Genomic DNA, 13,444 nt, shown 5'->3' with positions numbered 1-13,444 from the left:
GAACGGTGAGATGGACGTGGCCACTAGCGATTGGGGAACGCACGAGGCAGATGTCTTCTGTTCTGATTTCGGCGCGAATGGCAAAGACGTCACGACGCTGGAGGCTGGGATGCCGTCGAGGCTTGGTGGACTCGACCGTGTGCCCAGACCAGCTGGTGTGTTGTCCAAGGAACCCGCACGTGCAGAGCGGTGAGCCACTGCCATGATTGGAGAGCGCAAGTCCCCCGCCCTGTGGCTTTGCCGAGCCGCCCGCAGTGGGGACTCTGGTAGTGGGATGCGGATAGCTCGAGCGTACCAACGGCTGCTCCCTCATCAACGAACCAGCGCACCGGAGTCGCCATGGACGACGCGAGACTCAAATTTGCGATTCACGAGGCCTGTCGCGAAGGCCAAAGTATGCCTCTGCCGCCCGCTTGTCCTCCGCTGTCGCTGACCCGCCGTCGCAGCTTCCAAAGTCGAGTCGCTTCTCTCTGCAAACCCCAAACTCGCCTCCCTCCGCGACGATGACGATCGCCTGCCAATCCACTGGGCCGTATCTTACAACCACCTTCCCATAGTACAGCTGCTCGTCCAATCCAAGTCCTTCGACCCTGATGTCGTCGACGGCTCAGGCTGGACGCCGCTCATGATGGCGTGCTCGCGCAAGGAAGCCGATGCCATCGTCTCGCTCCTCATCTCCAAAGACGCCGACGTCAACGCGAAGAACAGCAACGGCCAGACAGCCTTGCATTTTTGTGCCAGCAAGAACCATCTCGACCTTGCGAGGACCTTGTTGAAAGAGAAGGCGACCGCAAGGGTCAAGGACAAGCGGGGCCAGCTGCCACTGCACAGGGCGGCAGCTATAGGCAGTGTGCCTATGATCAAAGAACTGTTAGGCCCTGGCAAGAGCCCGCTGAACGCCACGGATGCGGATGGCTGGACGGCACTGCATCATGCCATTGCCGAAGGCCATGGTGATGCGGCCTTGCTCTTGCTTACTGGTGGCGCCGAGTTCGACAAGAAGAACTCGAGTGATCAGGTAGCGCTGGACCTGGTGCCTGATGAGAAGACACGGAAGTTCATATTGCAGGCCGCGGAGAGGGAGGGCATCGATCTGATATGAGGGCGAGGAAGGAGGAAAGCGGCCGTCATTGCATGATACCCTGGAGTCTTTGGTTTTGACATGAGATAGGCACATCCAGTCGGCATTAACATTTTCTCTACTACAGCTCAAAGCAGACCAAGTAGCGAGCTTGCTCTCACAACTCACGATGAACCAAATCGGGTGAGAGTCGGCACTCGAATATCGGCGCCCGGTCTGGTCAACGAAACTGGTTCACTGACATGCACCTACGTATTAATTAAGATTTTTGGAGAAGACTCTAATGTTGCTTTTGCAGCAGATTTTAGTGTTCATGGTCTTTTTTATCTCTACATCGTGGTCAGACAGCGTTGTGGCGCGCTTATACGCACGGCGCTCTTCCAAAACCAGCTTCTTTTCGACCCCTCGTCACACCAAGCCCAAAACGTTCCTTTCGCTATGTTATAGGTCCAAGTATGTGTAAGCTATTTCAACGGATTTAAGGATAGTCCCGCCTTGAATGACGTAATCCATTACAATCGTAGGAGGAACATACTAATAAACAATGCTACGACTCTACAAAGAGGTAGGCTACTCAATCCAATTGCACAGCTCTTCAAATAGATCCTAGATCTGTCACCGGCACAGCCCCTTCAATCAACTTCGGCAATCACACCAGATCACTCCATCCATCCACAATGCGCATCTTCATCACAGGCTCCTCCGATGGCCTCGGATCTCTCGCCGCCAAATCCCTAGTCAAGCGCGGACACAACGTCACTCTCCACGCGCGCAACTCCCAGCGCGCCGAAGACGCCAAAGCCGCCTGTCCCGGCGCCGACGGCGTCCTCATTGCCGACCTCTCCTCAACCCAAGCCACAAAGTCCCTCGCCGACGACCTCAACTCCAAAGGCCCCTGGGACGCCATCATCCACAATGCGGGCGTGATGCGCATTTCCTCGTCCTCAAGAGGTCCCGAGGGTCTCCCAACCCTCTTCGCGACAAACACCCTTGCGCCCTACATGCTTACCTGCCTCGTGCAGCCGCCTCCCAAGAACCTTATTTTCTTATCGTCGTCGATGCACAACAGCGGCGACGCGACGCTGAGAGATATCAAAGCCGCCAGCTACAGCGACAGCAAGATGCACAACACGATGCTGGCGTTCTGGTTCGCGCAGCAGCCCGCGTTCCAGAAGACGGTTGTAAGTTCGCTGGATCCGGGGTGGGTGAAGACGAAGATGGGCGGCGCGGGCGCGGGGGATGATATTGGGGCTGCGGTGGAGGACTATGTGAAGCTTGCTGAAGGGGCGTTGGGGGCGTCGGGGAAGCATTGGTATCATTCGAGGGAGAGGTCGGTCCATCGGGGGGCAGCGGACAAGGGGGCGCAGGAGAAGTTGGTCAAGGAGTTGACGGAGATATCTGGTGTGAGATTGCTAGAGTAATTGGTGTTGCTGGAGGGCTTGCATCCAAACATAATATATATCGCTCATTATTTGTTCATTGTCTGATGGGCACATACTTCCCTTACCATACAATGAAAAACCCAGATGTACTGTGGTTCTTGTTATCCCATCTTTCAATATGCTCTATAATTCTAGGCCATGATCTCCGTGCACTTCGTTCACGCCACTAATTACTTCTTGGAGCGGAATGGTCTTATTTGGGAATAACCAAGTCCATCATGGCACGGATTCAAGGCAACCGGCGCGCTATCGATGGGGTTGGGAAGATCCTATACAAGTTCACTGCCACTGCGTGCAGCAAAGACTTCCAGCAGATCACTTTCATACCCAAATCCGCCTTCCTCACACCCGCGAAATGCGTTTCTGCAGAAAGAAGACTTCTCAAAGACCTGCTTATGGGTTGCCGTGATTCTTCGCTATATATTCCAACAAGGCGTCGATGACATCGAAAACACAATCGATGAGGACGATCGTGATTCCAACGAGACAACACATTTTAGCAACATGGAGGTCAGTCTGGTAACGTGGAGGCTAATACGGCGTCACTTGTTGGCCATGACTAGTATAGTGGCTGCTGCGACAATGTATTCCCTGACCATCTAAATGGAACAGCTCTAGATTCCAGCCGTGAAGGTTACTGGACCTGGATTACGAACGAAACCCACGGCGAGTGGGTCGAGTGAAGTTCATTTCACTACATCCCACGACTGTGTACGTCCTCAAATCCACATCAAAGGTTTCATCATGCAGGGCTTTTTTAGGCGTTGTCAGTGTATCAGCGACCCTGTCTCAATGAAGGCGTTGAGAATTTCTCTCCAGTGCGACTTGGGGCGTCATTAGGATCGAAAAGATCTAACAGAGTGGAAATGTCTTGAATCAGGAAACGGCCAAGATCACTCCCCTTACATAAATTAAGTTTGATTGTACTTGGTATATCGCAAATGCAGTAGCAGCGATCCAGGAAGCCATTCCAGGACAACACGTTACTGTCGTAGCAGTCAGTTCAAATCTTGCAAATGACCAGATGGAATCTCAATACCTCGCCCGGCTCTACGAGTGCGCCGTTGGTGCTTTGATAAATCCGGCCCCCAGACTCAAAATCGCCGCCTTCAGTCCTACCAGCGTGCCTATCCCAACCAACTTGGCCTCCTCAGCCCCATGCTCCCCACCCTTCATCATCTCCGCGTACCCATGATTTAGATCAGCCTGGTCGAATTTCACGGGCGGTCTCCACCCCTCTGCATAAGGTAGCCGTTCCTGTTCTAAACCCCATTAGCAAAGCCTCACTCCCTTCTCCAATCACTTCCAACTTACCAAAGAAGATCCTGACCCATTTCAACGGCGCAACGCCATCCTTCCCCAGCAAGTTCAGATACAACGACGTCTCCCCATAACTCATAATCGCCTCCTTAATTCCGTAGATCCATGTCTTCTCCGCGACGTCATGTTTCTCCTTACTCGCCAGCACCCGGGCCCACCGCGCATGCCCCGCCGTAACCCAGTCCGTCGCAATGTCCTCGTCGCTCTTCCCCGGATGCGCCTCGCGGTACGTCTTCAGCACCATGTCAAACGCAGCCTGGTCGAACTTTTCGCCGCCGCCAAAGGCAGCGTCGTCGCGGGACAGCGAGGCGTCGTGCTCGATGTAGTTGTGCTTGGTCACCATGTTCAGATCAAAGGTGGTTGCATCGTGGTGTGGGTTCGCGAAGATGCCGGAGGCCGCGAAGACATTTGCGATCTTGGGATCGATGTTGAAAGCTTTGGTGAGGGCTTCGACGGCCATGGCTTTGGTGATGTTTTTACCGCTGTGCGGCAAGATGTTGTGGTTTGCAAGTGAGTTGATAGCTGGGCAGGGGGAGCGGACTGGGGGGGTTAGTGTGATTGATTCATGGATAGTTGGATGGATGCCTGGGCTGGGGAAGGGTCGCTGTACCATCTTTTTCTCCTGGGCGCGACCAATTATCCCATTTTACCTCGACGGTATGCGTCGCTGTTGTTTGAGGCTGCTGTTTCTCCTCCGCGGAGGACTTCGTTCGCTTGCCGAAGAGTCGCGAGAACATGATGCTCGAACTACTAAGAAATTATTATGGTATGGTATCTGCGCGGTGAATTAGAGGTTAAAGTTTTAGTCTGCAAGGTCAATCGCATCCTATTATATACGTTGCTGATGCCTTCAGCTGCTTCCTTACCGCCTCGGTTTTCAGCTGGTTCGTCGGCGAGTCCGGATTGGGGCAGCAGCGGGACGGATCGGTACTACGGTGAACGCCCATTGAACAGCCTCGCGTGCGCGGAGAGGGGGTGGCAAGGGTTCCATCATCCCTTTGATAGCACTAATCGTCACGCTAGCCCATGGTGTTTGATCTGGTGGTTCGTCCCTTCGCTGGTCAACTTGGTCAAGGGTCGCGCGTAAAACTTCTACTCGAGGCAGATCTTGATATCTATTTTAACGCACATTTTACGCCAGCAAAAGGGATTTTCTGTCAACTCAGTAGCATTATGAGACTGCGTATGTACAACCTGAGGCGATGATCGTCGTCACAAGGTTTTGGTTAAGACGTTGGCGGCACACGCAACTAACCTCTGGACTTCACATATCTTGCACGCAATTGTGCCGCTGACGTTTCCAGAAGCACAAAGGAAACTCTCTATATTCGCGCAAATGGAAGATTCCACATGCTCCATAAATACATGTCGCTTCAGCCTCGTTCTGTACGGATGCGATAACAACAAAATCTCCGTGGGGATATCGGCGGTCATGTGGTTCAAAGATAGAAGACAAAAACCAAAGCAGAACAACCTTCTCCAACACAAGAGCAGACGGGATTCTCGGGATAAAAACTGTCCGTTCGCGGGAACCACTTCGGGATATGAAGTCTGAAGTCACATCTTGATCAGTAATTATGCTTGTACGTGTTCCCGGACTTACGCACCGGAGGATCCCATTCTGTTTGCCTGTCCCCCAATACGTGTCAGAAGACACAGTCATTGAAGACGTTAACCGGCCCCAACTTGTCTTATCCTACGTACATGGGATGTTCGATTCAATCTGGACTGTACTTTTGCGCGGCTAGAGGTGTATTCAATAGATATGCGCGAAGGTCGGATTAGGCTGAGCAAGCCGAACGACAACGCGCCCACAGCAACAAGGCAGGCTGAGCCATATTATAAGGCGTGTAGATCAGCGTCTGAGAAGGCGGCCTATATTGCCCCGAATCGTGGAATGTGTGGAGGCTTTGGCTGTGGATGGTTATTCGACCGCGCGCACGCCCCCAATGGGGGCCAGCCTTATTGGGGCGGAAAGATCAACAGTGTATGCATGCTGATGCAGAATATCGAAATGAGGCATAAGATTGATGGATTATCATAGGTAGGCGGAGCTGCATGAATACGGTTAGGGCGCACCTTCCGCACAGCTGTACGACACCTTCCGTACGCCAGAGAAGACTTCTAACAGAAGCACCCCACGAATCACTTCCACGCTCTGTTCTCTCTGCGGGCCGCACACGGACACTCCTGGGCCCCTTAATATGGCCTTCTTTAGTTCCAGAATCCCGAGGTGTACCCCAGTACTACATCTACTCTTTACTCATGCACCGAATATCTCTACAAGACCTTTATCATGCTTTCGAAAACCCCGCACGAACATAGCAGATTCAGCCCGATTCATTTCCCATTCATACTCTCCCACACATCCATCCCTACATTGCAGCACATCGCATGATAACCCTCCCATCGAGACGATCGACATACGGCACCTTCCTCTGTGGAATCACATCATCCACACCTTCAGCTCTACGCACCTTGGAAGAAACCGCCTCATCAAACGCCTTCTTGATCTCATCTGCCGCACAGACTCATCAGCTTTCCCCTACACACCCAGTTCCGAAGCTACTTACATACCCTCATGCTCAATAACGTACACGGCGAGCTCCTCAAGCAGCCCCTCCAGCGCCTCGAGCACATCGCCGCTCCCGGTGCGCGTCTTGATGATGATCTTGAATCCATCATCGGTGAACATGACGAGGCTGGCGAAGAACTTGGATCTGTATTGTTGGAAGGCGGTCTGTGTGATGATTTCGAAGCGAGCGCCTGGGCATGTAGGCCAGAGGCGGCCGTGGCCCATGGCTGCAGAGTAGTTAGAAAAACGCAGCTGTTGGGAAGAGGTAGGGGAGTAATCAAACCGAGGATTTGTTCCTTGAGCTCGCCGGCTTCCGTGATCTGGCGGATGCGGCGGACTTCGTAGGCTCTGTAGGCGACGCAGCCGACAAGGGCGAGGAGTGTGAGATCGAAACCGGAACCCATGGTGGGAATAATGGACAGGGACAGGTGTGAGAAATGTTTGTCAGAATGCAGTTAGGGGCTAAGTTGATGTGGCTGTCGAACGTTGAGGTCCGAGTTGAAGCGTGGAGGATTATATGCTGCCTTGAAAGAGGGTGAGGTGCTCATATATGGAAGGGCTTTGGAATGATTGTTCCGGGGCAGTCGATCATAGCAATGTCCTTGGATACACGTGAGCACATGTCACGACAGAGGCCTTGCGGCGGTGAGACGCCAAGAATGAAAGTTTGCTTCGCGCTTGAAACAGCTTTGAGCAACTTCGGCTGTCCACGAGGTCTCCAACGTCTCTTTCTCAAAAAAACATGTAGTTCGGTATCGTCAAGAGTCCTGAGAAATGCTTCATTCAACGTTCTTTGACACTGGAAAGCACGAAGCTTCGACGATGATGAAAACTCATCTATTGCTACAGAGAGACCGGTCTCATAATACGTTCCCTGACTGAATGAATTCGCTATCCACATGCAATCAGCACTCGTACACGGGCTATACAATCTCAAATTCGTAGTACACATAAGGCGAGTACTCAGCATCGCCCAAGTGGCCCTGCGCTTGCATTTCACTGGTAAGGGCGGAATCGTCCTTTTTGGGCCGGCCTTTGTTGTCACGGTTGAACGCATTGCCGCCGAGATACGAGTAGTTTGCATCGAGGTTGGTCTTTGCTTTCTTCGCAGCCTTTGCGTTTGTCTGTCTCAAATTAGCCTTCCAGATCACGAGCGTCTGAAACGAATTCAGCTTACTTGCACCAGCCCGCATATGAAGTCTAATGGCAAGCCATATCGAAGCACCGTCTCAACGAACACGCGCAGAGCCAGCACGTGGACCCAGATCATGGCGCTTTCGCTGTACCCTGTGCGTCCTAGTCTTAACGCCTCTCCCCACAGCTTCTTCGCATCCTGCTCCAGCTGGCTCGCCTCCTTGGCTTCCTCTTCCTTGCCGCCCTCCTTGTACTTGTAGTCACGGGGTGTCCACCGCTTTTCTCTGCACTTGTGTATGAAGTCGGTGGAGGTCTTCTTGAAGGTCACAACGGCGAACAGCGTAAATTCGTCATCCTTTGCGACTTCAACGGCAGAGCGGGGCACGACCTTTTCGGATATGGTCTCGTAGGATTTGTAGAAGTCCTTTACCTGCAGGTTGGGGACAGCGATGAGGTGGGTATCGAGGTATTCGGAGTCTTGGATGATGAGGCGGGGGTTTACTACGGTGGCGAGGGATTTTGTGGACAGGTTGCCGGTTCGTTTCCGTTCTGCGGCCGCGAGGCTGGTCTTGGTTTGGTTGTACTGGGAGAACTTGGCCTTGACGTCGTTGTCGATGCCTGCTATCTCCTGCGCAAGGTATTAGAATTTTGGGAATCGGGCAGGGAGAGCCGGTCGCACCTTCTGCAGCGAGTCTATCAGGTCGGCGATGGGTTTATCTGCCCGGTATTTGATCTTGTTCCACTGGAAGGACCGCAGGTACTGGTCAACAGGCTCTGTACAGCATGTTAGCCCGCCCGCACCAATGTTTCCCCCGCGAACAAGCATCTACGCACTGTCGTTGATGGTCTTGTGCTGCTGCACGCGGTCCTCGTCCCCGTCGAGGATGGTCTTCAAGCTGTCCCCCACCTTGGCGACGACCTGCTCGCACGAGTTGTTGAGCTTGGCCAGGTCGTCTGCCTGCTGCACCAGCGCATCCAGGGTGCCGATCTTGAAGTTGGGTATCGCAAAAGGGTACGTCTGGCCATTGTCGCCGCCGATGGTGCTGCGCAGGGCGTCGAGGGCTTCGTCATGGTGGTTCGAGGGCGTTATTGACGAGGGGAGTGACACCAGCAGGTACTTGGTGCCCTTGGACATGTTGGGCGGGTGGAATAGCAGGCACAGGGCGCGGCTGCAGGGGTCTCTGCTGGTGATGCGGTGGTGGAGGTGAGCTTGGTGGGCTTGCCGTTGAGCTCCAAAGCTTGGGGTGCCAGACGGCTCTAGCGGCCTGTCGTCACTCACAGCCCGAGCATCTGGAGGGACAGCTCCGCCTACAGCGGCACACGGGGTCTCGGGCAGCACCGTCTTCGCTCGCACTCCCTGAACAGCATCTCGGCACAGCTGCCGGCGTTGATCTGGAGTTGCAGCGATGGCGCAGGCCTGCGACGGGATGCCATGTCCCAAAGCGGAAAGGAAAGAGTGGTGGTCGGGGCATTACAGGTTGGGCCGTTTGTATCCGTCGGCCAACATGCGTGATTCCTCCCTCCTGCACGACACAAAATGGCTTCCAAACGGGCAGCTCAGCTGCTGCGACCGGCCGTCAATGGCTTCAAGGCATCGTCGGTGAGCCTCCAGCATGCCGTACAACACCAGACCACCATCAGAAGCCTCGCGACACGCGCGGGCCGCGCCCGCAAGCCCGCCCGGGTTTCAACCACCGCCGTGCGCTTCGCCTCGACTGCAACTCCTACCTCTGACGGCCAATTGGGCAGGACGGGCCTTTATGAGCTTCATGCCAAGCATGGAGCAAAGTTCGTGCCTTTTGGCGGCTATGAGATGCCTGTCCAGTACAGCGATCTGAGCATTGTTGATTCGCACCACTGGACGCGCCAGAAGGCGAGCTTGTTCGATGTCGGCCATATGTGAGAGTCTCTACGATTTGCATCAAACTTTGATCTAACAGTCGCGAAGGGTGCAGCATGACTTCTCTGGCCCTGGCGCCCAAGCTTTCCTGGAGCGCCTGACGCCGTCTTCCCTCTCGTCGCTATCTGAGAACCACTCCACCCTTTCTACTCTCCTCCACCCCGACACAGGTGGCATTGTCGACGACACCGTCATTACCCGCCTTGCCAACAGCTTCTACGTCGTTACCAATGCCGGCTGCAGAGAGAAGGATCTGGCATACCTCACCGAGCAACTGGAAACTTGGAGGAAGGACAACCCCGACAAGACCGTAGAATGGAAGCTACGAACCAACCAGGGTCTCGTTGCCCTCCAAGGGCCTCTCGCAGCAACCATCCTCGAGCGGGCGTTGAGCGAGCAATCGGCTTCTGCTCTCAAGTCTTTGTACTTTGGCCAGTGCATGCCGGGTACTATCAAGGGTACTGATGTGGAGGTCTTGATTAGCCGTGGTGGCTATACCGGCGAGGACGGATTTGAGATCAGCATTCCCCCTCCTGCCACCGAAGCCGTCACGCAATTCCTGCTAGACTCAGCCAAGGACGAGCTCCGCCTTGCGGGTCTGGGAGCGCGTGACACCCTGCGCCTTGAGGCTGGCATGTGCCTCTACGGCCACGATCTCGATGACACCACCACGCCCGTCGAGGCCGGTCTCTCGTGGATCATTGGCAAAGACCGCCGCGCAAACGGTGGTTTTCACGGAGATTCTGTCATCCTGCAGCAGCTTAAGAAGAAGTCTGAGGGCGGCGGCGTCACCCGTAGACGTGTCGGCTTGATTATTGAGGGGTCGCCTGCCCGCGAAGGCGCTGAGATTGTGGACGAGGCTGGTGAGAAGATCGGCAACATCACATCCGGATGCCCCTCACCCACAGCGAAGAAGAACATCTCTATGGGCTACATCAAAGATGGCATGCACAAGAGCGGAACTCAAGTGCAGGTTATAGTCAGAGGCAAGAAGAGGAAGGCAACTGTCACGAAGATGCCGTTCATCGGCAGCAAGTACTATAAGGCGCCAGCACCGGATCCAAAATAGATTGTAATCGTGTTATTGTGCCTGGGCTAGATTCAACTCTGCGCAGCTCACTACAACCTTGACTTTTTCGTCTTGATGCTTTCCCAATCCTCTTTCCCGTACGGTACATACCGGTCACTGCCCTGTGGTAGCCAGTACATCCGATCTTCACCAGTAATCAAGTCTGGATCCACACCCTCCCTCTTCAGTCGCCCCTTCTGAATCTTCAACGTGCCCGTGTATTCCAATGCCGGTGTGACCCTCAAGAACAGCGGAACTGCATACCCCGGGAGCATAGCTCTAGCATGCTCCGCCAGCCCCTTAAATTCGAAATTCGATAGCGTGACGCCGTCAGCCAACACAATAGAGGCCGTGCCCGCCCGTCCATCATACCCAGGGACGCTGACGCCGTAGACGTTGGACTCGGCGACTTGGGGATGCCGTCCTATCGCATCGGCAACCTCGTTGGTAGACACATTTTCCGACTTCCAGCGGAAGGTGTCACCAAGGCGGTCGACGAAGTAGACGCGGCCAGACTCATCCTGTCGCATCATATCCCCAGACTTGAACCACCTACAGCACATCCATCAGCGTGACTTCACTTACCGCGGCTCAGCAGACTTAGACTTACATATCGCCCTTGCGAAACACATCCCTAATCCTCCTCTTCTCCGTCGCAGCATCGTTATTATAGTACCCCGGATGCATCGGCGCCCCAGGATCCAACCTATGCAGAACCTGTCCCGGCTCGTCTGTCCCACACACAACCGCAAACCCCTCCGCGTCCCGCAGTATCTCCTCGGTATCTACATCCATCCTGACCCTGACCTCCTCCCCGCCGAACCGCCAGTTCCAAAGCGCGCCCCGCACCCCGAGCGCATGCTGAGTAAACGGGCCCTCGTTCCGGTTGAAAATCGCACCCAGCCCGTCCGTCGCGGCGTACAGCTCGTTGATGACGGGGATCCCGAACCGCGCCCGGAAAGGCTCCCACACATCCGGCCGCATCCCGTTGCCCCACGCCACCTTCACGCAGTGCTTGCGCTCATACTCGTTCACCGGCCCGTTGAGCAAGTACCGACACAGCTCACCTACGTACTGGATGATCGTCGCGCGGGAGGTGGCGACTTCGGGCCAGAACCGCGCGTGGCTGAACTTGCGGCCTAAGACGACGGTGCTGCCGGCGTGGATTGCAGGTGTCATACACAGGCTGTGCGCGGCGCCGTGGTACAGGGGCATGCAGGTGTAGAAGCGGTCTCGAGGGGTCAGGCACAAGTAGCGTGCGGTGGTGCGACCGACGATGAGTTCTTTTGCGGTGGGGGCGACGACGCCTTTCGGATGACCCGTAGTCCCCGAGGTGTAAATCAGGGTCTTGGTGGTCTCGGGGGTAATGTGAGAGTGAAGAGATGGGGAGAGCGGAGTGGAGTCGGCCAGACTGGAGAGGAAAGACGGCGAGTAGTACTTTATTTGCACGTTTGTGCTCTCGAGGTCTGGGCGGATGGGTTCCACGTTTTGGCGGACATCGGTATCGGCGATGAGGTAGCGCGATTCACAGAGCTGGGAGAGGTCAGTGTCTGTTTCTCTGACGATGGATCGAAGATGTTGATAATGCCGAGAAATCGGGTGTGTCCTCCAGGACTTAGATCAAAGAAGTCGAACCCACCTTAATGCAATGAATCAATCCCTCACCACTCAGGTTGTTGTTGATGAACGATATCACACAGCCAACAGCATCGATAGCCAGCCACAGCATCACATGCTCCGGGCTGTTGCCCCCATCCAAAGCCACGACCTCGCCGGGCTTGATCGCCATGTCTTTGATCAACCAATTCGCCACCTTCACGACACACTCGAGAAACTCTGCATATGTCCATTGCTTGCCCTCAAATATAAGGAAGGGGTGATTGGGTTGGTTCTGCGCTTGTTCCTCAAAGATGTGATAGGTTAAAATCCTGCTGCCACGCGAGGCTGTCCAGTCGAGATCGGCTTGTGTGGGAATGATGCCACCCCTGCCATTTCCTATGCGAGTAGACGTCAGTATAGCTCAGGACAGATACTCCTTCGGTGTCGCACGTGTAATTGGGCAGTGCACGGTGGAAGTATGTAGCCCAGGACAGGGTACGCGGATACGTATATGTCTCTCCACGGACGAGATGTATCCCTCCGGGTCTACTTACGAAGATCATGAGCAATATGGTACTTGGCGTTCAAGTACGCTGCAAGCGCTGCAGTACCAGCTGCGCCGGCAAGGACTGGTACTTTCAAATGTCAGTGGGCTCTCATTTGTAAGCCGAGGTCGTTCAATAACGAAAAGCGGCTTACAGGCCATTTCGCGTTTCAGCTCTTTCTCTCGCGTATGGGCGACCAGTATCGTATCTCCTGCTGATAGTGGCACGTTCTCCGGGGACTCGCTACACGCTAATGTGCCTCGTTAGACTTTCGATTCAATGCAGAAGCGTACGGAGTTCGCAGCCCTGTGGTGGCATGAATAAGTCTCCTTGGCCCAGACGAAGGACAATTGACATGACGTTCGACGCGTCGGCATCCTGCGAGAGTACATTTCTCGATTGAGGGGTTTGTATCCGTGCCATGGCGACAGACCGAGGTTTGACGAGTAGGCGAGTAAGCGGAGAGGACGTCCGACGAACCTACCCCGCATCACTTCAAACACCACCCCCACGAAACGGTGGTCGAAGATCTGGGTCACATGACGTGTAGACCTTCTGAGGCAAGTATGTTGTCCGTTGCTGCATGCAGGAACAATTGCGAAGGCGTATGGAAGACGAGCCTAGACCGTTGGCGCAACCGCAGTTCTCATGTCCCGAAGCTCGGAGATGCCACTGACTCGCTCTTTCGCAAGACGTGCCATGCCGTGCACGTGCCTTTCCACGTGTCAAACCCCTAGACTTGGGAAGGAAATCGGTCGACCCTGTCGGCGATCCTCCCT

At 54.7% G+C, this 13,444-nt stretch overlaps 8 protein-coding genes across 8 annotated transcripts; 4 read left to right on the top strand and 4 right to left on the bottom strand.

Annotated features, from left to right (window-relative positions):
- The first annotated feature begins 311 nt into the window (after positions 1 to 311).
- Positions 312 to 1,353, top strand: CC84DRAFT_1136227 (ankyrin repeat protein). Its single transcript, XM_018176091.1, has 2 exons — positions 312 to 394; positions 447 to 1,353. The coding sequence occupies exons 1-2, from the start codon at positions 340 to 342 to the stop codon at positions 1,100 to 1,102; spliced, it is 711 nt and encodes a 236-aa protein (XP_018043365.1). The 5' UTR covers positions 312 to 339; the 3' UTR covers positions 1,103 to 1,353.
- A 295-nt stretch (positions 1,354 to 1,648) lies between these two features.
- On the top strand, positions 1,649 to 2,537 carry CC84DRAFT_1109965 (NAD(P)-binding protein). The gene has a single exon (XM_018175237.1). The coding sequence runs from the start codon at positions 1,759 to 1,761 to the stop codon at positions 2,500 to 2,502; it is 744 nt and encodes a 247-aa protein (XP_018043364.1). The 5' UTR covers positions 1,649 to 1,758; the 3' UTR covers positions 2,503 to 2,537.
- A 904-nt stretch (positions 2,538 to 3,441) lies between these two features.
- On the bottom strand, positions 3,442 to 4,665 carry CC84DRAFT_1160243 (Cloroperoxidase). Its single transcript, XM_018177452.1, has 4 exons — positions 4,454 to 4,665; positions 3,838 to 4,383; positions 3,563 to 3,785; positions 3,442 to 3,509 (listed from the first exon to the last, which is right to left on the bottom strand). The coding sequence occupies exons 1-3, from the start codon at positions 4,578 to 4,580 to the stop codon at positions 3,574 to 3,576; spliced, it is 885 nt and encodes a 294-aa protein (XP_018043363.1). The 5' UTR covers positions 4,581 to 4,665; the 3' UTR covers positions 3,442 to 3,509; positions 3,563 to 3,573.
- CC84DRAFT_1160242 (uncharacterized protein) lies at positions 4,300 to 5,119 on the top strand. The gene has a single exon (XM_018177451.1). The coding sequence runs from the start codon at positions 4,607 to 4,609 to the stop codon at positions 4,928 to 4,930; it is 324 nt and encodes a 107-aa protein (XP_018043362.1). The 5' UTR covers positions 4,300 to 4,606; the 3' UTR covers positions 4,931 to 5,119.
- A 1,099-nt stretch (positions 5,120 to 6,218) lies between these two features.
- Positions 6,219 to 6,822, bottom strand: CC84DRAFT_1212468 (uncharacterized protein; the record flags this gene model as incomplete). The annotated part of the gene is made up of 3 exons (XM_018182457.1): positions 6,219 to 6,361; positions 6,421 to 6,645; positions 6,702 to 6,822. 3 exons carry the CDS (start codon positions 6,820 to 6,822, stop codon positions 6,219 to 6,221), a joined length of 489 nt encoding a protein of 162 aa, XP_018043361.1.
- A 404-nt stretch (positions 6,823 to 7,226) lies between these two features.
- CC84DRAFT_173264 (ATPase, V1 complex, subunit C) lies at positions 7,227 to 9,137 on the bottom strand. The gene is made up of 4 exons (XM_018185455.1): positions 8,387 to 9,137; positions 8,232 to 8,326; positions 7,596 to 8,180; positions 7,227 to 7,542 (listed from the first exon to the last, which is right to left on the bottom strand). Exons 1-4 carry the CDS (start codon positions 8,685 to 8,687, stop codon positions 7,342 to 7,344), a joined length of 1,182 nt encoding a protein of 393 aa, XP_018043360.1. The 5' UTR covers positions 8,688 to 9,137; the 3' UTR covers positions 7,227 to 7,341.
- Positions 8,864 to 10,700, top strand: CC84DRAFT_1160239 (aminomethyltransferase-like protein). Its single transcript, XM_018177450.1, has 2 exons — positions 8,864 to 9,451; positions 9,501 to 10,700. Exons 1-2 carry the CDS (start codon positions 9,090 to 9,092, stop codon positions 10,519 to 10,521), a joined length of 1,383 nt encoding a protein of 460 aa, XP_018043359.1. The 5' UTR covers positions 8,864 to 9,089; the 3' UTR covers positions 10,522 to 10,700.
- CC84DRAFT_1077543 (long-chain fatty acid transporter-like protein) lies at positions 10,572 to 12,762 on the bottom strand (the record flags this gene model as incomplete). The annotated part of the gene is made up of 4 exons (XM_018173758.1): positions 10,572 to 11,073; positions 11,132 to 12,054; positions 12,161 to 12,506; positions 12,671 to 12,762. Coding segments are annotated over 4 exons (1,863 nt in total), but the record flags the coding sequence as incomplete, so codon positions are not given.
- Positions 12,763 to 13,444: the final 682 nt, after the last annotated feature.

Source organism: Paraphaeosphaeria sporulosa (assembly GCF_001642045.1).
Source record: "Paraphaeosphaeria sporulosa strain AP3s5-JAC2a unplaced genomic scaffold CC84scaffold_1, whole genome shotgun sequence".
Classification (NCBI taxonomy): Eukaryota; Fungi; Ascomycota; class Dothideomycetes; order Pleosporales; family Didymosphaeriaceae; genus Paraphaeosphaeria; species Paraphaeosphaeria sporulosa.
The sequence above is the reverse complement of the archived record's forward strand: the minus strand, read 5'-3'. Positions and strand labels throughout refer to the sequence as shown.

What these genes read in the sequence shown, in the direction of transcription:
- CC84DRAFT_1109965 (XM_018175237.1), top strand. Translation starts at nt 1,759, where the DNA reads ATGCGCATCTTCATCACAGGCTCCTCCGATGGCCTCGGATCTCTCGCC.
- CC84DRAFT_1160239 (XM_018177450.1), top strand. Translation starts at nt 9,090, where the DNA reads ATGGCTTCCAAACGGGCAGCTCAGCTGCTGCGACCGGCCGTCAATGGC. An exon ending in TTGTTCGATGTCGGCCATAT is followed by an intron (nt 9,452 to 9,500) that starts GTGAGAGTCTCT and finishes ACAGTCGCGAAG; the next exon opens with GGTGCAGCATGACTTCTCTG.
- CC84DRAFT_1136227 (XM_018176091.1), top strand. Translation starts at nt 340, where the DNA reads ATGGACGACGCGAGACTCAAATTTGCGATTCACGAGGCCTGTCGCGAA. An exon ending in GGCCTGTCGCGAAGGCCAAA is followed by an intron (nt 395 to 446) that starts GTATGCCTCTGC and finishes CCGCCGTCGCAG; the next exon opens with CTTCCAAAGTCGAGTCGCTT.
- CC84DRAFT_1160243 (XM_018177452.1), bottom strand. Translation starts at nt 4,580, where the DNA reads ATGTTCTCGCGACTCTTCGGCAAGCGAACGAAGTCCTCCGCGGAGGAG. An exon ending in GCGCCCAGGAGAAAAAGATG is followed by an intron (nt 4,384 to 4,453) that starts GTACAGCGACCC and finishes TAACCCCCCCAG; the next exon opens with TCCGCTCCCCCTGCCCAGCT. An exon ending in ATGGGTCAGGATCTTCTTTG is followed by an intron (nt 3,786 to 3,837) that starts GTAAGTTGGAAG and finishes AATGGGGTTTAG; the next exon opens with AACAGGAACGGCTACCTTAT.
- CC84DRAFT_173264 (XM_018185455.1), bottom strand. Translation starts at nt 8,687, where the DNA reads ATGTCCAAGGGCACCAAGTACCTGCTGGTGTCACTCCCCTCGTCAATA. An exon ending in GCACAAGACCATCAACGACA is followed by an intron (nt 8,327 to 8,386) that starts GTGCGTAGATGC and finishes CATGCTGTACAG; the next exon opens with AGCCTGTTGACCAGTACCTG. An exon ending in TCATATGCGGGCTGGTGCAA is followed by an intron (nt 7,543 to 7,595) that starts GTAAGCTGAATT and finishes AATTTGAGACAG; the next exon opens with ACAAACGCAAAGGCTGCGAA.
- CC84DRAFT_1160242 (XM_018177451.1), top strand. Translation starts at nt 4,607, where the DNA reads ATGGTATGGTATCTGCGCGGTGAATTAGAGGTTAAAGTTTTAGTCTGC.